This window comes from Astatotilapia calliptera, chromosome 16, assembly GCF_900246225.1.
Source record: "Astatotilapia calliptera chromosome 16, fAstCal1.2, whole genome shotgun sequence".
NCBI classification, from domain to species: Eukaryota; Metazoa; Chordata; class Actinopteri; order Cichliformes; family Cichlidae; genus Astatotilapia; species Astatotilapia calliptera.
The window spans coordinates 21053368-21077858 of record NC_039317.1 but is presented as its reverse complement, the minus strand read 5'-3'; the positions used below and the strand labels follow the sequence as shown (position 1 = coordinate 21077858).

The following is a 24491-nucleotide window of genomic DNA, read 5'->3' as shown; positions in this document are numbered from 1 at the left end:
GATTCTCTTAATCCACCAGACTCAAGACAGACAAGCTGTGGGAGCCACTGTTTATTGCTCAAAGCCTCTAATCATGAAATCTTTCTTTGAGCAGTATATAGTGTGCTGTGCACATTACTATGCACTGTTAAAGTGTATGCATCACTTTCACTTGTAATGTTAAAAATTATAGCACTTATCACAGCTGGAGATGCTGATAGCAGCAATCTGACTGCAAATTGTAGAACCCTAAGTCTGTCCTGTTTTATGTGCTTTAAAAAGTTTTTTTTCTTGTCTTATGAGAAAAACAAGTTTGTAGAAAACACATTTAAGAATTCAACTTTGATAACAACTGATTTTCTGTATTAGCAGTAAAAAAAAAAAAAATTATTTTACACATATATACATGGTGCTAAATTGTATGTTGTGCAGTAACATTCATTTTAAGTAGTGCAGCATACAGCGGATGTTTTTATTCGTTTGTGTGTAATATAGTTAAATATATTGTGTTTTACACAGCTGTGTAATTGCTGTCTATGTGAGCGTAAACAAATTAGAAACAACATTTTTAAAAAAAACAAACCAAAAAAAAAAGCAGAAAATAGCCAGTAGCCATCGCGTTCCTACCAGTCCCAGGATCCATCTATCTCCGGGCTATATGTGCCTGGTGTTGGCATCAGAAAAACAAAGCATATGTTGATTGTTAGCCAGGGTGTACATAGCATGTCCCATTCACTCAAGGTCTCCCTTGTAGCTTCAAACTCCCAACTTTGTTTCTCTAGGCTATCTGTCAGACTTCATTTAGCATTTGAGGATATGTGGATTCCCATGTACTGCAAAAAGGCAACATACTTCTGAGGGAATATGGCCACTATCTGAGCAGTGATCTGTCAACCTTATTCATTTAGCAGAAGTAAGTGGGAGAGGGGGGTATTTTACATGAGCTATTTATATTTGTTCAGTTTTATACCAGTGTGTTTTTCTTCTTTTACCTCTAGAAAGCAGAGAATCTGAAATGCATCAGAGTATTTACTTAATAACTGTTTATAATAATTGTTATGTTAATACGATTTAATTTAGCCATAGTGTTTATCATAGAGACTCTTTTTCTTTGATCACAAACATTACACCATTTACATGTATTTAATTTTTCCTCGAGCTGTCTTTTCCACCTCTTTTCCCATAAACAACTGGGTACATTATGGCAGTGACATTTTCTGTCCTGACCTTCTTCAATGGGGATTGGGTTTTGACTGCTTGGGTTCATCTCCCCGGGATTTTTCAAGCCATCATTGCCAGATAGTTTCAACAAATAGACATTCCTTACCCTAAGAAAATGTTGTATTGGCAAAAATATAATTTAGTACGAAATGATTTTTTTTTTACTTCATACACATAAATCACATGGACAAGGGATCGTAAACTCTAACCATTCAGCAGCAAGAGTTTTTCAAATATTTAAAAGCGGTGCTTCACCTTTGCTTTTTTCATAAAAATCCGACTAGTCAACAGCAGCACGAGTATTTAAAATATTATATTACCGTGCCTAATAATTTTCACATTTCTGGTGTGTGTTGAAACTTTTTTTCTCCCATATTACGGAAATATTTTTCTCTTGTTGTCTGCTCAACTCTGCCCTTCTTCTTTCTGCTAAAGGAGTAATTGACAAAAGAATCTGGGATAATAACTCTATCTCCTGCTGTACCTGTAACAATTTAATTGGACAAGTCAGCCCAGCCAAGCATCTCTGGCTCTATGACTGGAAGACATGAAATTCATTGTCATTATTGTCCCTGTCATTTTGCAGCATTTTGTCCAGCCGCAGAGTTCCTCTCACTCCACTGAGTTTTGTACCTCCAGGAGGCTGGAACGACTGGTGGTGTGAGCCGAGCGGAAGTAGGGGCACGATGGGAGGGAGGGAACAAGAAAGAGGGCGGGGGTGGGCTCCTGTCCTCCAGGGAGCTTTGATGCTCATTTAGCTCTCCTCTGTCGTTCGGCCATTTGGGCTTTTAATTGCTGATGATAATAATTATCATCATCATTATTGTTATCATCTTCACTGTGCCGGGTTATCATACCCATGCTATGCCGCTCATTCATAAATCCTGGTTCCGTGATCTTACTAATCCTTGAATTCCTGACATTTAGTGTAGTATTAATTCTCCTGTTTCTTTACCCAGTGCCAATCTGTGACAGGCCCCACAACAGAGAGCTGTGAATCACGGGTTCAAAGGTCACTACAAGGCTCAGCAATCATCGAGGATCAGACGCTGCCTACCGGTGCCAAACCTCTCTCAAGTCTTAGCCGCTTGTGTGTGTGCATGCGTGTGCATGCGTGTGCTCATACACCACCAGTGGCATAAGTTTGCTAACCACATACTATAATGGTCACATTCACCCTACAGAGATGAAGAAGTGGATTCTATGGTCTTCCTAATACATCATGGCAGGGTGCATACTCTTGTATGTAATTCATTCTAAAATGTGGCCTTTAAATCTGTTGTTGTTGGGTCTTTTTTTTCTTTTTTTTACTTTTTCCCTTCATTTTATTTATTTATTTTCCGTAGTGAGGGAATGGCTTCCAGCATGCTGTAGCATTAAGCAGAGCCCACCAGCTAGCTAGCCTCAAGTCGCTCAAACGTAAAATAAATCAGGGCACAAAGGACCCTGCTCATTCCTGCAAAGTAGCAACATTTTCCCTGGCCAACAATGAGGACTTGAACTTCCTTGGCAATAACAAATAGAAAGAAAGTCACCCGAGACACCAACATTAAAAGTGATTAATCATCTCTATTCTCTCTTTACTTTTGAACCAAGGGATTGTCCAGCAATAAATCTTCAAAGATGTACATAAGAATCACTTCCTAATGAAACTGGGCTTTGTTCATTTGTCACCTTTTAGACCCTTTCATTTAAATTACAAAACTTGTGACCTTGTGACTCTGAATATAGATCTCTGGTATTTTAGAGCTGAAGAGGGATTAATCCATAAATCTTGATACTTGATTTCTCTCTTCATTAAAAGGATTCTGCCAACGGATCTTCTTCTAGAAAGGAAGATCAGCCGCTGTCAAGATTTGTTTACCGTCATATTGACATATTGAAAAATGTGATTATTAGGAGGAGACGTGACCGTTTTCACTGATCACTGCTCTCTTTTAAAATGAAGCCTGCTGAAGTTGTGCACACAAAACTATTAAAGTAATCTTAATGAAATGTTCAAAAGACAGGAATAACTATTATGTACTACACAAGAGGAACACTCTCAAACAACCATTTTTTTTTTGCTCCTCAGCACTCTTTGTATATTCAAGGCATCAGTGCATCTATTCCTTGCATTCCCTTCCTTTTCCCGAGGAGCGGTTACCCTTCCCAGCGTAGGAGAGGAGAGGGGAGGGGCTGCCGGGGCCCCACACTCAGGCCAAAGGGCCACTGTGGCTTTAAGTGTGCTCCTTGTGTGGCCAGAGCAGCAATCGCACTGATGCAAAGTGACAGGGACAGATGTGACATATCGGTTCCGACACACTTCCATACCACCAGTCACAGGCTTGGGGTGACTCACATCCCCCTGCTCTGGTCCTGTCCCCCCGCTGCAGGACAACACAACGATGCTCGAATGAACCTCGCCATCGCCCTCACTGCTGCCAGGTATGGGGCTGCCATAGCCAATTACACTGAAGTGGTGCACCTACTGGAGAGGGCAGACCCTCAGACGGGGAAGGAGAGGGTCTGCGGAGCGCACTGCAGGGATGTGATCACAGGTAAATCCAACAAAAGCCGCTTCCTTCCTTCCTGCCTCACTCTATTCCTACTCTCTCTAGCCCTCACAACAGGGTTCCTCCCAGCGCCTCTTACTCAGTGCTAGTTTGCACATAGTCATTGCACATCTAATGCAGGGGCTTTTAATATTTTATAAGCGTTTTATGGTGTAGAGGACTGCTTCAGATCTTGTAGAGAGGAACATAAGACAGAATTAGCGTACTCCAAATGGCCTTACTTACCTTTTAAATGTCATGCATAGGGCTGGCTTTGGAAGAATAAAGCAGTTAAGGGTAAAAGATGGTATTCTGAAACATTTCATGAATAACCAAGATTTGAGGATCTCAACACATGACCACCCCCTGATGTTTTAAAAGATGGAAGTGTGCTCTTGGAGGAGATGTCTCACTTTAATAATGTGAGAGGAGGGCCTCACATAGGGAGGGCTCAGACTGAAAGGATAATAAAAACAGTTTTGTCATCAGTTCTTTTTTCTTTGTCTTTTATTTTTTCTTCTTTTTTTTCTCGCTCACAGAGATATGAATTTCTGGCTTGTGAACGCAGTCATTCCTGGTCTTTTCTTCGCTTCTCTTAGCAGTGGCAGCATCACGCATCAAATTTTTAAAGGTAGTTTGTCATTCAGCTTGTTGCCAAAACAGATCATTTGCTATCCTCATGGTATCTTTTGATATGCATCCCATTATATACTGTAGCTCGTCAACATCAAGCATCACATTAACAAACATTTCCCTTCCACAATTTCAAAAGACCCTCAGTCACTGCCACTGAGCTACTCTGTGACACAAAGAGGCAAGAGGGAAATTAGGTATGTCTGTTTCCTATTAATTACAATCCTGGGAAGTCTCCCATGGACACACTCGAGCCACTCTATTACGGAGAGAGGGGGGCGTTCGCTGATAAATTAATAATCCGGCTTGTCACCAGCCACAGATGAATAGCCCCTGGTGATTGATGCTGTTTTCTTTCATAGGGCAGGAATTTGATGTCAGAGCCAAATGTGTTATCAATGCCACGGGACCTTTTACGGACGCGCTGTGGAAAATGGATGATCAGAAGAACCCCGACATCTGTCAGCCCAGTGCCGGGGTGCACATCGTCATCCCGGCTATTACAGGTAACTAACGGTGGACCCCTACGTCTCTGTCACTATCCTCCTGTATCACCTGCTCCTCAGCACTGCCGTCTCATCAGTTCATTAGTTAGCTGCAATAGAAACTCCTCAGCCTCTGGCCACAACAGCCAGGCTCTGTCTGGCTGCTCTGCCTGTATGTCTAGCTCAGAGCAGGTGTTTAGTCCAAATGGGAACTTCAGCTCGGGAGTGTCACAGCTTCATGTAATCACTGTGTTAACTGCAAGAGAAGACTTACATTTCTCTTCAAGCATCATCTATTCTTGCTGAGATTGCATCTCAATTTTTGATTGGATTCCTTTCTCTTTTGGGTCGGACTGAGATTCCTGCTTTCTTGTTGATGCATGTTATTTGTGTTGGTAAGGAATGAAGGCTACTCCTGTGACACAGCCTTCCCCCTCAGCTATTCCTGTGTTAAATTGAGTCAGTGCCATGTGCATGTGTTTTAAACAGGGCAATATGTGTACCCTGCGTTGAGGCTACGGGAGCAGCGACTGGAATTGAAACCAGCTGAATTAATCTCCTGGAAACAGCACTGACAGGAGCCTGATTATGGGGTGTCCCTTCAACCAGCCCGGCCCGCTTGTGCCCTCCCCTCTCCAGCAGACCAAAGGTTAATGCAGTCTCCTTGTTTGTTCCCCTCCCTAGCCGCTCGCCCTCTCATGCACACAACACTCATGCACCTCCAGACTTGACAGCATAAAACTCCAAGACGCCGTCGCATCATCTTCTATCTGACCTGGGGAGCGGATGCCCAAACACACCATCGCATAGCAAGTCATCTCTGGAGAGGATATCAGTGTCTGAATTACATCCTCAACTAACTCGGCAACCACAGCCAGGAAATGGAAGGTGATTTTGTTTTCCATAAAAACTTACCATTCTTCACCTGATGCCTATTTTTGTTTTTGTTTTCTTTTTTAATATCTTCAACAAATATCAAAGTTTTACTGAACTGCAGCCCAATACATGTAAGGGACAGCTGTGATGTAAGGTATAATTAATGCAACAACCAACATAACATTTCTCCCAGGTAAAAAAAAAAAAGAAAAGAAAAGAAAGTCATCACTGCGCACTTACACTTGCGGCACTATAGCCGGGACGTTTGAATCAGACCTAATTCATAACACCCATTTATGATAATAAATACACGTCCAACGATCCCCACCCCCCCCCCCAGCATCCACCCAACCACCCTCTCTGATTTACAAATAGCTGATAGAGCAAGCAGCTGACAGAAATAAATGAGCTAATCTGATGGCTGTGTAGGACTTCCACCAGATATTAATTCATCAGGAGGCCACAGAGTACAGACAGATACAAATTCCTGTTTTAATTATGTATGGGAGCTGTGCTGGAAGCTGGAGACACCTCCAATACTAAGGCTATTTCTCAGAGCAACTTTATGAACCCTTTTGATTCCATCGTTATTTTGTTTTCCTTTAGATATAATACATGTCCCTCCTGTTTTCCCCAAACACTCAAGACCAAATAGATTTTTCCCCTTCATAGCAGTGCTTTCACATGAGACATTTGATAATGAACAAGTGGAAAAATAACCTTTGCCACATTAAATTATATTGTTTTCGATTTGCAATTTTTATGAGGCCTTCCTGGAGCCTGTTTGATGTATTTTGTTCCCACTCGGAGCCTCAAATGGCCCTTGCCGACTGGCAGGCTTATCAAAACCCACGAAGGTTTTATTGAATGAGTGACCAGTGGGTATCTAAACAGAATGCAGGGTTATTGATTTTGGAGAAGTGGTCTAATTGTTTCTAGTAGACAAGGGCTTGTCCCGATTATTTGATTGATTAGTTTGATACTGGTCAGCCTCCTCATCCTCCTTCCCTGGCCAGTTAATAGCACTGTAATCCCAATACACTGCTGTATTTCTAATCCATCATCATTATCATGGCTATACTCAGCACAAGATTAGTCCATGACGGTTTTTTCTTTTTTTGCATTCCTCAATATTAGCTCTGCCTTCTATATGCTAAAGAAAAAACTCAGATAAATTCAGCTTATCTGCTGTGAAGAGAAGAGCTGTATAGAGGAGGTTGTATGGTTTGGTATACTAATGAGATAAAGATGCGTATATTGGCATATTTTAGAGAAGCTATTAGGAAGTAACTTAGTATATTTACTCAAGTATGATAGAACAATTTTCAGCTCTACCAATTTATTGTTCTGTTCTGGGTGTCATAGAAAAAGCTGCATTTTACTCGATTTGTCTCATCAAATCTTACTTTTAGATTAAGATGTTAAAGTACAGCAGAGTCTTAACTGTTGAATAGTTGTTTCTATGCGTTTTAGTCTGTGAAACATTTTTTTTAAGTGGTTGTCTCACGCGAGATGTCTAAGTACTTAGCACTAGAGAAATGTCCCTCTAAACCTATGTCGTTTTATTTACATTTTTTCTCAATGTGGCAAAAACGGTGTGTCGTATTTTCCAAAAATCAAACGATGATAGGCCAAGTAGGGTTAGTTCCACCAATTAAAAAGACAAAATGTCTCAAACTCATTTTTTTGTGGGAACACAGAGTTTGAGACATTTTCTGCTGCCGCTGTAACTGTTAGCTTAAAGCCTCACTGTGCGTGCAGCTGAGTAATCAGAGTAAAGTAACCCGGAAGGTATCGAGCATTAAATGGTGGATAAATTATCTAACTAATTAGGTGCTTCATAGCTTTATTTTCCAATTTGATTACATTTTATTTATATGGCACCAATTTACAGCAACAGTCACCTCAAGATATTTTATGTCGTTAGGTAAAGAAACCCCATAAATGACACGACCCTCTATGACAAGAAAAAAAAAACACCTACTTGGCAAAAGTGGGAAGAAAAAACTCCCTTTTAACAGGAAGAAACCTCTGGCAGAACCAGACTCAGGGAGAGGTGGATATCCGCCAGCCATCTCTTCTCCCTCACAGTTGGGGGTGAGGGAGAAGAGAGCAGAGAAAGACAGGACAAAAGAACAGGACCCACTATGCTTTTGTCCACTATGGGATAATGATTACTAATTATTAATACAGCAAAGGTCTATAAACACACAGGGAGTGAAAAAGGTGAGTGAAGAAGAAACAGTCAGCACAGGGAAGCCCACTCGGCATCTTAGGCCTACTGCAGCATAACTACATATGCAGCATAATATCAGTGTGTTTGGTCCATAAGATACATTATTAAGGCTAGAAATAAAGTGGATTATTTCTTCAGCAAGAAGGTGGAGGAAACATGGCATGAAAAAGACCTTTTATTTAAAAAGAACTATTCATCAATCTCTAACTCCTTACAGCCTCACTGCTAGCTTGTTTCTTCCTTCCTATCTCAGTAATCACCTCGTAAGTTCATCTGATTTTAGAAAGGCCCTTAACTGGAAAACCATTAGACTAAACTGCTCACTGAATACTCAAATGCAAGTAGTTAAAAATCTAGCAACATGATGCCATTATTTAATAATGTATCACTGCTTTTATTATGGATTGATTGAGTCTATTATATTTAATGTGGAATTATGCTTAAGTTGGCTTCTTACATTGTTGTCTTGGTACTCGAGGTTCTGTATGAATATGTCTTCTGTAAGCACCATAAAAAATAAAGAATAAGACACAGAAGGGTTTGTTGGGGACATGCCATAGTAGGTCTCCAGTTCAAGCCTGAGACCACATCTGGCTCCAGGCAGCATGGCCACAGACGGCAGGGTGACATGTGGCGTATGTCTGGGCGAGACCTCGGTAAAAGTCTCGTAGTCACAAAATGAGCAGTGAAAGCCCGAAGCCTGAAAAGTAAGATAAAGGAAGGGGACATAGCAGAGTGTGGGGGATATAAGTGTGAAGTGATGGAGCGAGAAGCCTTGACTGGTGGAGCCCATGCAGTCTCCGTCCTTGCCTGTGGTAGTGCCCGAGCTGGGGTCTTCACTCATTTGTCTAAGAACACATAAGGAAGGGGATGGGGGAGTGTGAACAGGACTCAGACCAGAGGGGTTTGTCACATTGTGTGGAGGTGACACCTCGAAAGGCCCACTGGCCTGCGTAGTGGACAGCCAGTGTCTCCCCTAGTCCTTCCCTAAAGCAGGAAGGGTCTCCATGGCTTCTCACAGTCACACCAGAGTCTCCTTGTGTCAAACACTAGATCTCTACTTCGCTGTTCTCAGTTTGACTCAACTCACTGGATTCTCCACTGCCTGGACTAGCATGTTTAAAGACCCTCTTTGTTTCTTTCCTGCAGCTTGAAGTGGCCTGCCTTTCTGTTTTTGTGGTGAAATCTTTCCACACCACACAACAGTTCCATTCCCCAACCATGAGTCAGCCGAACAAAGGAGGCATCAGTGTAGCTCACTCTGCCTCTGGAATTAAAGAATGAAAAACTTTTCTTTTTTTTTCACTGAATATTTCCCATCTTCTTCTTTAGCCATCAAATCCAAAGGGACTCCTCCTTTTTCATGCTGTGATTATTTACATCAAAACTCAGCTAGATGTCTACACTACAAACTGTAATGACATGTAAATAATTAGAAGTGTTAGCCCATCCTCATCACCCATCATTATTATCCATTATTTTGGAGTTTTAAATCCATGGTGGTATGGCTTCTGAGCTCAGGAGACATTGTTTATTATCTTTAACTTTTATTTTGAGCAAGTCTAAATGGACGTTGTCTTCATCGGCATGCTTTTTATTGTCCGTGTGAGGCCTCCTGCTCCAAAGCTACTCACTTGTCATAAATGTTTTAAAAATGCCCTTTGATAACGAGTTTGTCATTGTTTTATTCAGAAATATCAACCGGCCCATTATAGTGGCAGGTATTTTGTCAATCGATACACAATAGCGTATTAATATTTAATCCCTTATATGTCACCACTATACAAGAAAAACTGGATTGTTGAGAGGCAGCAGCAGGAGCTCGTTTATTTTCCTGCTTTAGCGGTGAAATAGAGAGGATAGACAACTCACTTCAAGGGTGCGTGTGTGTGCGTGCGCGCACTGACACACACAGCATATATCTGCAGGATGCGTGTGTCTTCAGACAGTAGGTGTCCACATGTTTATGTTTGCCAACATAGCCGTCTGCACTGTCTTTCTCTGAGATAGGAGAGGTGATGTCTCACCACCCTGGAGTGGTTTTTCCTCCGGTCATAAAGCTAAACTCCAAGGACACTCAAACTGCAGGAGCAACAATGTTGACATTAGTGACAGTGAACTGGTGACCATGTAGCGCTTTTTCCAGTATGTATTTTAACAAATGAGGCAAAGAAGAGAATAATCATATCTATATATATGATTGCTTGATCTACTCTCTGTGCAAGGCAACAATTTTGATCTATCCTATCGATCATTCCCTATTTACTCAACTGGAGACCAGTTTAAAATGCACTCAATGAACGTGTTCACAATCACAGTTAATGTCCAGATAGATAAAACTAGTATACAACACACCAAGTCAAAATTGCTAATTATAAGATGACAATGTGAAATTTATCTATGACCTTTAATTGTGTTTTTAACATTTGGGAGGAACACTTTGGGTGTACCTGTTCACGTATTTAGTCACTGAACGTAAATTAATGTGCCTGAGCCCACTGACCTGACTGATTTCCACTGTGCATGTTGGGAAGAAAACACAATACAAACTGTCTACTGCAGATTTGAATAGACCAGTAGTCTGATGCTTTCTGCAGTCTCAAAAAAGTCAAACACCTTTGCTTGCTGCCTTTGTTTGTTTGTAACACAGCTGTATTTCAGCCATCATAAACTAGGATAAAATGTACATTATCCTAGTTCAGGGTTCCCTAAATATAAATTTGATGTTTGCGTTCTTCTTTTGCTTTATTAGGGACAACATGTTTTATTTTTTTCAACAAATCTGATAAAAACAGTGTGATAACTTGTCTCTTGCTACCGTCTAACCTCCATATCCTTCCAGAGTTCCTAATGAAGACGTAAATCTTTTAAAAAAATGATCTCAAATGTATTTAATTGCAACAGCTAGGTACTGAAGTTACCTATATATTTGTTGAGTATAGGGACATGCCTCACAGTGTCAGACAGTGAGGTGTGTAATTGTTTTTGGAAATTAATGCAAGTCTGTGGCACAGTTCTATATTATGCTGTGGATAAACAGTAGGTTGAATTCAGTGTAGGTATTTAAAACTAGAAGCACGCCCTGCACAGTAGATCGTTCTAGGTAAGCTCCTACAACTGCTTAAAAAAAAAACCAAAACTTTGAAAACTTGGAAGCTGAAAATTTACAGGTGTGTGGGTGTCCTGCAAAAAAAAGAGAAATAAGCTCAAAAATATGAAAATATTGACTCTAGAAGCAAGCCTGTTTTAGATTGCAAACATGGATTATGAAACATGTGTAGGTGGTAGACTGAATGGACGGATCTACTCAAGCAGTAACAGAGCTTGCTGTCATCCTGCACAGCTTCTCTGTCCTCCTGACAATACACACATATCACCAGGACAGTCCATGCCATGTTAGACTTCAAATGAACTGTACAATGACCTGCAAATGACAAGCACAGAGAGTTGCAGCCCCCTGTGACTTTGGTGTGAATGAGTTTTAACCCTTTGTTACCGAGAAAGAGGGGAAGAAAGCATAATCTATGATCCCAATGTTTCTGGAATGTTTAAAAAGGTCAATATGCTGATATTTTTGACAGCGCTTGACCTTTTGTGAAAAAAGTAACAAAACCATTGGAATTGAAATAACTTCTTTGTTTAGTTCTGGCACATAATGTATCACAGTCAAAGCATGCTGTCTCCCCACAGCATCTGCCCATGAATGACTTGACTGTTAATCCGGTGTATTGATCTAATATCAAAAGGTGCTATTTAAATGCAGCATAACTCCCCAGGAGCCATGATCTGTCAGTAGGCTCTGTTTGGAGTCTGGCTGAATAACTAATGTCTGTTTTGTCTGTCACTGCGTCCAGATGGCACAACATCTGGCTTCCACCTACAGACGCAGGATCTACAAAGTGGTCAGGTGGGCTGATGGATACCAGGAAAGTAACTTCACATACACTGACAAGCCACACTAAAACTACTGTAAGGTGAACTAGATAGCATTAGTTATGCTGTCACAGTGGCACCAGTATGGAGTTGAGTTCAATTACAATACTTACGAATTGTCATTCCTTGATGCTGAAAGAGAAGGAAGACCTAAAAGACTTTGACAAGATCCAAAAATGTGATGGATAAATGATCGTATCAAGCACATGCAGTGTTTAGTACCTGCTAAAAGTGGTCTTTAGTAAGGAGAGCTATAACTGGAGACAGGATCATGGCACCAAAGATTCATTAATGTGTGGGCAGCACAGGCTGGCCTGTGTGGTCTGATCCCGTCAAAGAGTTGCTATGGCACAAATTGCTTAATGGTAGAAAGCTGTCATAGCCAAAGTGCATTCAGTCTGCTGTGATTGGGGCCATGTAAACATCAGTCTGTTGCCTACAAAACGCCCATGGTGCAGTGGAACAAGGGGGGGAATTCTTTTACATCATGTGGATGCCCAAGTGTGTGTGTGTGTGTGTGTGTGTGTGTGTGTGTGTGTGTGTGATTTACCTGGGGAGGAGATGGCAGAAGGATGCACTGTGAGAAAAGAGCAAGTGTCCATTCGCCACATTTTCAACTGTATACTGTTAATGTTAGTGGAGCACTGCAAGGAGAGGGTCTTCTAATTCATTCTGAACTTATTATACTTAATGTAGCTACTACTTTTCAGTCTAGTTCAGGCTATTTAACCAAGGTTACAGGTTTGATGTAACATTAAAGCGCAGGCCAAAACCTTATAATGAAACCCCTCCAGCTATGAGTTCTCTGTTTAGATCACCATACTTTAAAACAGCCAGCCAGTGAGTGAGTGTACAGTGGTATTAACACTGTGTACTGTTATTGTTTTGAATTAAGCTCGACAACAGCTTGCGCTCCATTGTCTATTTAGAATAGATGTTTTTGACAGCACCATTCACACTGTCAGTAATCCCTGTACACCTCTCCCCAATCAGCTACATCAATTCCAGCTCTGATATTCCCGCACATGCATTTGACCTCACATTAACCCAGATACATTTGATCTTTAAGAGCCATAAATTGGCTTTTGTCATTACCATAGGTTAATTACTGAGATTTGCTCAGCACCGTTTCTACACTGTGATTGCAATAATACCCAGTACACAAAAGCCATTCACTGTGCCTGCATGAGCCCTAAAAATAGGCATTGTTTTGATCTATACCTATCAGGAGTTTGCAATAGTCTATTATTGGCAGTCAGCCTAGCAGTACTTTTCATACAGTTAAGCCTCACCCTTCCTGTCATTCTGTTCGTAATACGTCATCTGCCTGGAAGCTCAAATATAGATCTGAATGTGATCCCTGCATTCCTCACAGCACCTTTATAAGAAAGGAAAAACAGTTATTCAAAGGAATATTCAAGCAAGTTAATCAGTAATGAAAATAACTGGTAGTTTTAGCCCTAATCCAGACATCAGATAAATGTTGGTCTTTGTGGATTATTATAGACCATGAGAAATTAGTAAAGTAGCTCATCAAGTATCACATGATTAGTATATACAAGTTTTGGACACTCCTCTTGCTTCAGAGGTGCAGGCTTCTGCAGTATCATTACCACTTTCTTTGCTTTACTTGGAGGTAAACCTGTTTTCTTTTATAGAGAAATGGGGGCCGATTCTATGTAGAATGCACAAGCCCGTTGGTTCAGAATGATTCACATGTTAACACGATAGTAAGAACAATATATTTAAGCATTGAATTAATTAAATATCTTAACCCTTTAAAAGCCAAGCATATCGTTTTGATACATGTGTTTTTGTGAGTTTTTGCGACGTCTACATCCTCAGCGTGACTTTTTTTTTTACCCTCAAAAAATGATATAAATGACATCACACATTTTTAATAACTAAAATTGCAAAAATATAGCTTATGTAGCAAAGGTTTCAGGTTTTAAAGGGTTAAAGGAAGGGGTGCAGTTTGTAGCACTGCTGCCTCACAGCAAGGAGGTCCTCATTATGTTAAGTTAATTGGTGAGTCTAAATTTTCTGCAGGTGTGAATGTGAGTGGTTGTCTCTCTGTGATAGATTGGTGACTTGCCCAGGGTGTATTCTGCCTCTTACCCAGTGACTGCTGGTATAGCTCAACCATAACTCTGAACTGGATAAGTGGAATATGATGGATGGTTGGAAAAGAAATGTGGAACAGCTAGGCCTGGAATGTGGTGAGTGTGTGGGTGCGAGTAAGTGATGGAGGCATCTGAAAGAAAGTAAAAGAGAAAGCAAACAAACTTAGATTGTACTTGGTGCTTATTATAGAAACAACAAGTGCTTAAAAATGGGAAAAGAATATGACTGCCATTATACAGATACAATTTATTGTAATATAAGGTCATATTTTTAGCTAACTTTGCTGTCAAACCATTGATTTGAGTTCTCACGTGACATGAATGATCATAACATGTAAACCCAGAGGTATTCATCTTCACATTTCACTCTGCCATTCATTCCATATGACTTTGTGTCCTACCACGGCCTCTGAAGACTACTTACAGTTGTTCCTCTTTACTGCTCAGAGAAGTACATGAAAAGATTCTATTTTTTTTTAAAGAAATCAAAGGTTTGATTAACCATGGATGTTCATGAAATATTACGGGAAAGTGTGAGTGTGTGTGGGTGCATGTGTATGTGAACAGGCTCCTATCTGATTATTACCAGTGGGCGTTTCTCATGTGTTCCTTTATGAGAAGAGGTTTTAGATTTCTCTACTTTAATAGATGTTCTGTGCTGATGATCCTCTTTTAGCTCAGTAACCATGACACTCAGACTCTCTGTCTCATATGCGGGATCAGGAACAATACTCCAGATGTTGACTGGAACAGCACATCCATGTTGTTTTTCTCTCAATGACATGTTTTGTTACCCTGAGAATGTCCAGGAAATGCAGCTTGATTCCATATATTTTCACTTATTACTTTTCAGCCTCTGAAAATAATGATTATGTACAAAAATGGCTGTGACTTCTAAACATTAAATGTAATACTTTTACACAACCCTTTAAAATGAAGCTGAAAGTCTGCACTTCAATCACATATTGATAAACTGATTAAAAGTTTCCTACGGTGATGTACAAACGCTGGCCAAAACCTATGAGCATAAAATGTTAGAGAGGTACTGATGCTTCCCTCCTTCCAGGCTGGTGTAGGTTTAGACCCTGTACTCTAAAACCAACTAAAAATCAGTTGTGACACTAACAGAAACTATGTATTTTATACTGTGTGTCACAGAAAAATTAGGTGCAGCATTACTTAATAAGTGCTTCTCCCAAGCCCCTGAGGTATGACAAATAAGACTATATTTGGGTTGTGAGTTTGAAAGGAAACACACAGATAACCTGTGAATAGAGATCCAGCTAGTGGCAGGCCTTTTTACGTGAACTCCACTGCACTAATTGAGCTGCGAGTTTATTGTAGGGTCTTGTGTGGGAGTTTCTACCAACACAATTTCTAAATTAAACACGTTTTTGTAACGGCACATAGTAAAAGTACACATTCCTAATTTTCTTTTCATCATTTTTGATCATCACTATGTATTTAACATGCTTAGAAGCAGTTTTAAACTTTCTTGGATAGTCTCATATTTTTGAAGTTTTAAATGTGTAACACTTTTAGTCCCTTAACTTCACTTAAACTGCATCAAATTAAACCATTCTACAAAGCTTAACTGGTTTTAGCAAAATTTATCAATTACAATGTAAATTAAAAATTGAGTGTTTTAAGGCTGTCTTGAGACCTTTTATATGGTCGAAGATTTAATATATTTAACACTGGCAGTTTGAGGATGTACATAACTACATACATGAAGTTTCAATGTGCTTTTTTTTTTTCCTCAATGTGGGAAGGGATTACATGAAGAGGATGTGGGAGCTATGGAATCTCCGATACCTAACACCTAGACTGACAACAAAAAACCTCAGTGCTCCAACATTTTGAAGAAGGAGCTGCTATCACAACTGAGCTGAGGGGATTGTATCCTACCACAGCCTCTGAAAAGGGTGGTTCTGACTACCTTCCCTCTCTTCGTTACCATCTGACCATAGTTCTCCGGTCCGAATGACATTCCTCTGTCGGCGCTGGGTGTGATGAAGAAAGGATACAGAAAGCTGTCCATCTTGCTGGTATCTCTCTTCGAGATCAGTGAATCAATGTCTTGTTCACTCCTGGTATACAGCTTGATGTCACCCATGTAGGCTGACGCTTTCTCCGTAGTCACTAGTTGCGCCATAGACACTATCTGTAGCCAGTCTTGTCAGTGATCTCACTGAGGGGGTTCAGGCCTATGCAGAACACCATTGTGGATGGAGCATCTTCTTGGTGGAACCTTGATGGTGGCTTGTGCAATTGGCTTGAAGTTGTCCTCAAGTGTTGTTCGCCACATCCCTATTGAGTTCCCGATGAAGGGTTAGGGCCCTGTTCATGCTGTATAGTTCTAGGCATTACAGGATCCATGTGTGGAACAAAGAGTCGATAAGACTATCGAAGAGTCTATAGGTGCTACATCCTCTTCATGTAACCTCTTCCACTGGGTTTACTTGCATAGTAGCATTCCAATAGCGCTCTGTTTTACATCTCTTGCCCACGTATGCCTTCTTTTTCCAGTAGCCCAGTTCTTCTCAGTGTGTCCTGGTTGCTCAACACCTGACGCTTGTTAATCCGGGCGACGTCCAAGCCAGTATGGTTTCAGTTATCTCTCTCTCATTCTTATCCGAGGTAGGCTTGGTTAGCATGGGAGGTCTAGCCTAGGGACTCTTACTAGACACAGACGCCTTGGTTGGGAGTCGAATCCCCAACCTGAAGAGATTTGCCTAGACCACAAAACACAAAGAACGAACATTAGACCAGTGGAAATCTGTGCTTTTGTCTGATCAGTCCAAATTTGACATCTTTGGTTGCTGTATATTTGTTTGACTCAGGAAAGATAAAGGGTGGTCTCTACATGCATGGTTCCCAATGTGAAACATGGAGGAGGAAGTGTGATGGTGTGCGAGTGCTTTGATGGTGACACTGTTGGGGATTTATTCAAAATTGAAGGCACACTAAACCAACATGGTTACCACAGCATCCTGCAACAATATGCCATCCCATCCGGTTTGCGTTTAGTTAGACCAGCATTTATTTTTCAACAGGACAATGACCCCAAAAATGCCTCCAGGCTGTGTAAGGGCTATTTGACCAAGAAGCAGAGTGATGGAGTGCTGCGCCAGATGGCCTTGTCTCCACTGTCAAGATGGTCTGGGATTGCAAATGGACAAGCAAGTGCTCAGCATCTCTGGGAACTCCTTCAAGACTGTTGGAAAACCATTTCAGGTGACTACCTCATGAAGCTCAGTGAGAGAATGCCAAGAGTGTGCAAAGCAGTAATGAAGGCAAAGGGTGGCTATTTTGAAGAGTCTAAAATATAAAACATGTTTTAAATGTATTTATTTAAATATACATGTATTTACACATACACCAAGCCTACACATAGATACCGAGCTCCAGAGTTCTGGTTTGAACCCTCCCTGTGTGGAGTTTGCATGTTATCCCAACAAAAACAACGTATAGATCCAAACCAGACGCTAACCAGCATCTAGTTTGTCTGACTAGTTTAATTTATAACGGTACATCTGTTGCATTTATGTTATTTATTTAACCCTGGAGCATACATGCTCTTTCATGCTCTCATGCTATTATTAGCTATTCATAAAAATAGAAAAAGAACAACTTATGTAAAAGAAAATATTTTGAAAAAATGTCAATCTTGACTACTATTAGAAGATTTACATTTAGATACAGTTGTGAAATGTCTTCAATGGATAAATACAAATAATAATTGTGATTATTTGATAAAGACAAATTTGTGCATTCAGGTAAAATGAAAAGGCAAATGTCACTGTCACCTGGTGAGTTGGTAACAAATTACATCTAAAGTGACCAAGAGGGAATAATAAGAGTGCATGCACAGAAGAGAATCCGGTATGAGTCACTGTCTGAACTAAGCCCTGAACAGCATCTTGTAGATTTTCACCCACATCACACAGACGATGGAGTTGCACAACACAAAAACATTTTTTTTAGATTGTTGTTTTCTTTAAAAACAATCTTCCAGCAGCGTAAAAAATAGACATTTTATTATCGTTGTCAGTGGAGTGAAGAAATTGATCATTTTTGTCTTCTTATTTCTGCACACATCTTTCTTTTTTTTTTATCGTGTGTGTATGTGTGTGTGTCATCTGTCTTTACCACACACACAGATACAGCCTCTTTTCTGTCCTCATGTGATGCCGGCACTCTCCTCTATGTTAGTGACAGTGATGAATGCAGAACATGGAACACATTAATGCAGTGAATTCTGGTCAATGTCAGGCCTTTCTTCACCGTGTCAAGTTAAACAAACAAGATCAAGCAAAAGCGAATGGTAATTGACCCTCCAGAGATAAGGCCCTTGCGACTGAAGCAGGAGGTCACGGGAATCCCAAGCCATTCTAAAACCTGAGTGTGTGTGTCCACATTTAAAAATATACTGTACTCACTGTCCAAGTGCTCACACTTTAATAAAATGCTGTAGCGTTCTCACCCCTATTACAAAGTGAATTATTACAAGAAGGAGACCTGTGATATATACTTTCTCTGTACAGTGCCTCATCAGCAACAGACTGTCATTGTAATAAGTGGATTTTACTTGTAGGAGATGTCTAAAGCTCTAGTGGGATGTGTTTAAAATATGGAGCTTCTGACATTTTGATGACACATTCTTGTGAAACCTAACTAATTAGTAGAGTTTTGGTTTTGAACTTCTGATTTTATATAATGAACCTTGTATACTTACTGCATGTCCGTCACAGCTAGCAAACATCATTCTGATGCTGTGTAATTGGAAGTGAGTATGATAGAAAAGGAAGAGGGTTACCAGGTGGTGAAAGGCAAACAGCTGATAGAATTTCATATTAATTTATTCATTCATTTTTGTTATTTTCCTATTTTAGTCCTGTTGATAACACTAAAAGAAATCATTGTAGTAAATGTTACTTTTTTAAATTGTTTAATTTGGGAGATTAAGACTATCACATGTTGTAAGTGTGATTGGTAGTTGGGTGAGACCCTATAAGCAAACTGTTATTTCAATGCATACATATTTTTAGGTATTGCACTCGATGTAGTTGAAATAAATGTACTAATATATTACATAGAACTGAATTTTTAAGGAAATTGCAGTGTTTAACAAACTTATTAGATCGCCACCCAATTTAAGGTTTATACCACAGCTGTAACAATATTAGTAATGACCAAAATCTTTTTTTTTAATCTTTTTGTTATGATAACTCCATCGGTGCAAGATTTTTTGAAATTAAAAACATTTTATCACTAAAACATAATTATTGTTGTTATCCATGTTTTTTCAAATTTACTTTTTAACAAAAAAAAGCATAAAAACAGTAATCTGACTTCTCAGCGAAGGCCAGTGTGCCCGAAATTTGAGTATAAAAACATGAATTTGGTTATTATTAGTTTAAAACAAGATGCTCTGTTGAGTTTGCTGTGGCATGCATACTTGAAGCATGCGAACAACCACGAATGCAAAAAAGACTCTTCTCCCTGGCCTTGCATGCTTACACCACTGACTCCTTCAGATTTGTATAGGCACACATGCTCAAAGCCATAAGTAAAACGCTAAACCTGACTCCTAATTTCATTGTCACCAAGTTAATAAAGGAGCAATTCATAGGGGGAGATGTGTTGTTCAAGGGTGCCTTCAGGAGGGGGATACATTTTTTAGAAAATAGTACTGTACCTGGGGGAATTAATATCAATATCACAGTCTTCTGGTAAAATGGATGGGTTGTTTGAACATTAAAAGTCTAGAAACGTGCGCCTGACTAATTTGATACTTTCTCCTTGTCTATGACTCGCATTTAGTTGCCTCATTTATAACGCCTTCAGGCTTCTACCCTTATGCTGAAGTGCACCTGCTACCTTTCAAAGACTGAATAGGGTGGTTGTTGGTCTGGAAAACTGCGTTGTAAATCTGGATAGTGTTGTGATTTTGAGCAACAAATGAAAAGGCCATGTACTGAACTTTCAAGCTTTGTCTGAATACAGGGAGTGCAGAATTATTAGGCAAATGAGTATTTTGTCCACATCATCCTCTTCATGCATGTTGTCTTACTCCAAGCTGTATAGGCTCGAAAGCCTACTGCCAATTAAGCATATTAGGTGATGTGCATCTCTGTAATGAGAAGGGGTGTGGTCTAATGACATCAACACCCTATATCAGGTGTGCATAATTATTAGGCAACGTCCTTTCCTTTGGCAAAACGGGTCAAAAGAAGGACTTGACAGGCTCAGAAAAGTCAAAAATAGTGAGATATCTTGCAGAGGGATGCAGCAGTCTCAAAATTGCAAAGCTTCTGAAGCGTGATCATCGAACAATCAAGCGTTTCATTCAAAATAGTCAACAGGGTCGCAAGAAGCGTGTGGAAAAACCAAGGCGCAAAATAACTGCCCATGAACTGAGAAAAGTCAAGCGTGCAGCTGCCAAGATGCCACTTGCCACCAGTTTGGCCATATTTCAGAGCTGCAACATCACTGGAGTGCCCAAAAGCACAAGGTGTGCAATACTCAGAGACATGGCCAAGGTAAGAAAGGCTGAAAGACGACCACCACTGAACAAGACACACAAGCTGAAACGTCAAGACTGGGCCAAGAAATATCTCAAGACTGATTTTTCTAAGGTTTTATGGACTGATGAAATGAGAGTGAGTCTTGATGGGCCAGATGGATGGGCCCGTGGCTGGATTGGTAAAGGGCAGAGAGCTCCAGTCCGACTCAGACGCCAGCAAGGTGGAGGTGGAGTACTGGTTTGGGCTGGTATCATCAAAGATGAGCTTGTGGGGCCTTTTCGGGTTGAGGATGGAGTCAAGCTCAACTCCCAGTCCTACTGCCAGTTTCTGGAAGACACCTTCTTCAAGCAGTGGTACAGGAAGAAGTCTGCATCCTTCAAGAAAAACATGATTTTCATGCAGGACAATGCTCCATCACACGCGTCCAAGTACTCCACAGCGTGGCTGGCAAGAAAGGGTATAAAAGAAGAAAAACTAATGACATGGCCTCCTTGTTCACCTGATCTGAACCCCATTGAGAACCTGTGGTCCATCATCAAATGTGAGATTTACAAGGAGGGAAAACAGTACACCTCTCTGAACAGTGTCTGGGAGGCTGTGGTTGCTGCTGCACGCAATGTTGATGGTGAACAGATCAAAACACTGACAGAATCCATGGATGGCAGGCTTTTGAGTGTCCTTGCAAAGAAAGGTGGCTGTATTGGTCGCTGATTTGTTTTTGTTTTGTTTTTGAATGTCAGAAATGTATATTTGTGAATGTGGAGATGTTATATTGGTTTCACTGGTAAAAATAAATAATTGAAATGGGTATATATTTGTTTTTTGTTAAGTTGCCTAATAATTATGCACAGTAATAGTCACCTGCACACACAGATATCCCCCTAAAATAGCTAAAACTAAAAACAAACTAAAAACTACTTCCAAAAACATTCAGCTTTGATATTAATGAGTTTTTTGGGTTCATTGAGAACATGGTTGTTGTTCAATAATAAAATTATTCCTCAAAAATACAACTTGCCTAATAATTCTGCACTCCCTATATCTTGGATGAGCTCAACCTACAGTAAACTGGGCTGCAGGTTTGCCAGGGCTACTGTGACCTACATAGGTAAGGTAATTGTTGAGGGGCAGGTACAGCCCATGGGAGCCAAAGTCCAGGCTATTCATTTTCTCCCTTCCAAATTAAAAAATGAACTAAAAAAAAAAACTTTGGTATTGTTGGTAATTACTGATCAGAGATTGATTTTTAGAAGACTTTTGAACTCTTATGTTGCTGGTAGATGTGACGAGCTGGACATGTTACAGGGTGGAATGACGGTTTAATCAGTATCAGGTCTTTTTTTCACTGTTTTATCTGGTTAAACCTTCATTGAAGGTGTCTTAAGTGAGACATTAACATTATCCCTTTTCCTGTTTGGATTATTGCTCTATTATTGTCATATCCATCTACTAATTGACTTGTTTGATATCAACATTGCCAAGTTCAAGTTAAAAGGTCTCTAGCAGGAGTTGTTTTTTGGTTGTTTTTGTTAATGTTGAATATCAAATTTCCCCAAAAGGACTTCAAATGCTTGAAGCACCGACTAACATTTCAGCCAGTGCTGAACGAGATACATATCAACATTAAATATGTTTAAATATTGCACAGTAGGTACATGTGATTGGTTCAAAGAAATGTTACTGCCATGTATTTTATTAAGCTAGACTGCCTGTTGTATTCGTTGCTGGCTTTTAATTTCTACATCTGTCCACACAGCTGGTGTTTTTATTACTATTAATTTATTACTTGGGTTTTGTCTGCTTGGACACTTGCATTTATAGAGTAATAAGGGAATGCATTTAATGCTCCCCTCCTCAGTTGCATTGTGAATTGTGAGCATAAATTGAATTGAAGGCAGTTGATTAAACCATACTGTCCCAGGCTTTTAAGTGTGTTTAATTTCACACCATCTATAAATAAGCCAATTATTTTCTTATGCACACTGTCACAGTGAAGGCTTCGTGTTTATCTCACGCAATTGTGTATCAAGGCTCTTTCAAACACCATGCATCTCTAGTTCTCTTGTTAATCCACTTCTAATGTTGACTAAGAAACCAACACTGTTTTTTTGTTTTTACAAAGCTCAGATTATGAGGGAATTGTATTTTGAATGCACTTGAAAGCCAGGGAGTTCTACGCATATTTTTGTTGGGCTTAATCTACAGATTGTTATGTCTTGCCATGTGGGTATTATTCAACACAAACTCCTCAAAAGAACACAAACAGTGAAATTCTCAAGACTGAGTATGTGGGAGGGCTTATCCGAGCGTCTGCTGCCAGTTTTAACACTGGAGGATACTACATGTTGAATAGATTTATGCTTTTTATGCTTTTATTTCTAGTCTGTATTGTTTCTCTTGCAGTTAGGGAGAGTCCTGTCTTCATCCTGACAGAAGCGAGAGTGAAATAAAGTAAGCCGCTCTAATCATTTTCAGTCTCAAATGGTCTTAAAAGGAATATAAAATTTTTGTATTTTACAGTTTTTATTTATTTATTTATTTTTTGCACATGCATCATGTTTACTTTTTTACTTGACATTTGATGGATGTACTTTTAAGCTAAATGCAAATAGACACAAGACTTCTCAAACTATCCTATTTGGTTTCATAGCTGCTTCAAGAAAATCTCCATTGTTTACACATTCAAATGTCGTTTTGTATAATCATGCATGCCTATTGAAGGACCTAAATGCATTGTAATTAGAAAATAATGGGCCAGCGTTCATGGATGGAAGGTTTCTACTTAACATTTTCCCTCGAAGCAAATGGGCTAAAGTCAAAATCAACCTGGATAGAAGCCCGTCAGACCCCGGTATAAAAGTTGATCTAGCCTGTTAAAAGAGGGGGGACTGTGCATGCAGAGGTGTAATGGCAACGCAGTCTCTATTAAGGCTAACAGCTCCCATCTCCTTCAAGGTGGTCATTTAGTAGTGCTGCTCATTCAGCCTAATCAATGGTTGAAGCTGCAGCGAACCATTAAATAAAAAAAGAGGCTAGAGATGAGGTGCTTCTGATTGGGGTTAATTGGATGTAATTGGAATTTATACTGTACAGTGGACGACTCATTAAGAACACATTTAAAAATAATGTCATTTGAGCTCAGGTCATTTAACCATTTTTACACTGGAAATAGTGCAATGCAGGACTTGGGAAAAGTGGCATAGCTGGTGTCCTACTGTGACTTTCTACAGGCTGTATGTGCGCTAAAATGCAAAATGTCACTCATTGATTTCTTTTCAGTTTGCACCTGAACCTTGCACCTTGAATTTCAGATTGAACAGAGTTTAGATTTGTATTGGATAATGTGCTAACACTTCATTTAATTCCCTTTTTTTTTTTTTTTTTAGCATTTTTAAGCCCTAGATCAACATTAAACACTTTAAAATCAATTATAATACAGCTGTAACCAGAAGCTTTCTGTGTGCAGCAATAAGCATATGCTTGTGAATAAACAGATAATCAAACAAAGTCTCATTAAGCTATATTTAATTTAAACTGTGTTTGTTTGTTTTTTCTGCAGTTTTGTCCAAGCTAGCATCCTGTGTTGGACAGCGACTTGAAGCTCTGTGCCATGAGACAAGCTCAGACGGATGGATTTCAGCACTAATCCGTTTGATGTAAGTGAATTTAGGTTCTAATTCATGGGCTTGTGCACTGTATAACAAGCCAGAATCAGCAACACACGGTCCATAAATTCAAGAGGAGAGCAAGAGGGAGAGAGAGACAGAGTGTGGGATGAGAGAAGGGGGTAGAAGAATATGGTGTTTAACTGGAAGGCAGTATGTTTTATCAGTCACTGGCACCATTTAGCTGACAAAAATGAGCAGGCCCAGCTCTGGGAATAGGGCCTAGGCACCGGGTGTTCACCAAATCCTCACAAGAAGAATATCAGCACTTCTCAC

General features: G+C 39.9%; 1 protein-coding gene across 2 annotated transcripts; it reads left to right on the top strand.

The window, feature by feature from the left end:
* The first annotated feature begins 3350 nt into the window (after nucleotides 1–3350).
* LOC113007697 (glycerol-3-phosphate dehydrogenase, mitochondrial-like) lies at nucleotides 3351–24485 on the top strand. 2 transcript variants are annotated; one of them, XM_026144527.1, is made up of 5 exons: nucleotides 3351–3740; nucleotides 4730–4873; nucleotides 5537–5740; nucleotides 22954–23001; nucleotides 24110–24485. In XM_026144527.1, exons 1-3 carry the CDS (start codon nucleotides 3461–3463, stop codon nucleotides 5581–5583), a joined length of 471 nt encoding a protein of 156 aa, XP_026000312.1. In that variant the 5' UTR covers nucleotides 3351–3460; the 3' UTR covers nucleotides 5584–5740; nucleotides 22954–23001; nucleotides 24110–24485. The 2 variants fall into 2 exon arrangements, with proteins under 2 accessions (XP_026000312.1, XP_026000313.1); XM_026144528.1 differs by lacking the exons at nucleotides 22954–23001; nucleotides 24110–24485 and adding an exon at nucleotides 11819–11885.
* Nucleotides 24486–24491: the final 6 nt, after the last annotated feature.

Coding starts and splice junctions, on each gene's coding strand:
- LOC113007697 (XM_026144527.1), top strand. CDS start 3,461: ATGCAAAGTGACAGGGACAGATGTGACATATCGGTTCCGACACACTTC. Junction 3,741..4,729: donor CTGCAGGGATGTGATCACAG/GTAAATCCAACA, acceptor TTTCTTTCATAG/GGCAGGAATTTGATGTCAGA. Junction 4,874..5,536: donor CGTCATCCCGGCTATTACAG/GTAACTAACGGT, acceptor TCCCCTCCCTAG/CCGCTCGCCCTCTCATGCAC.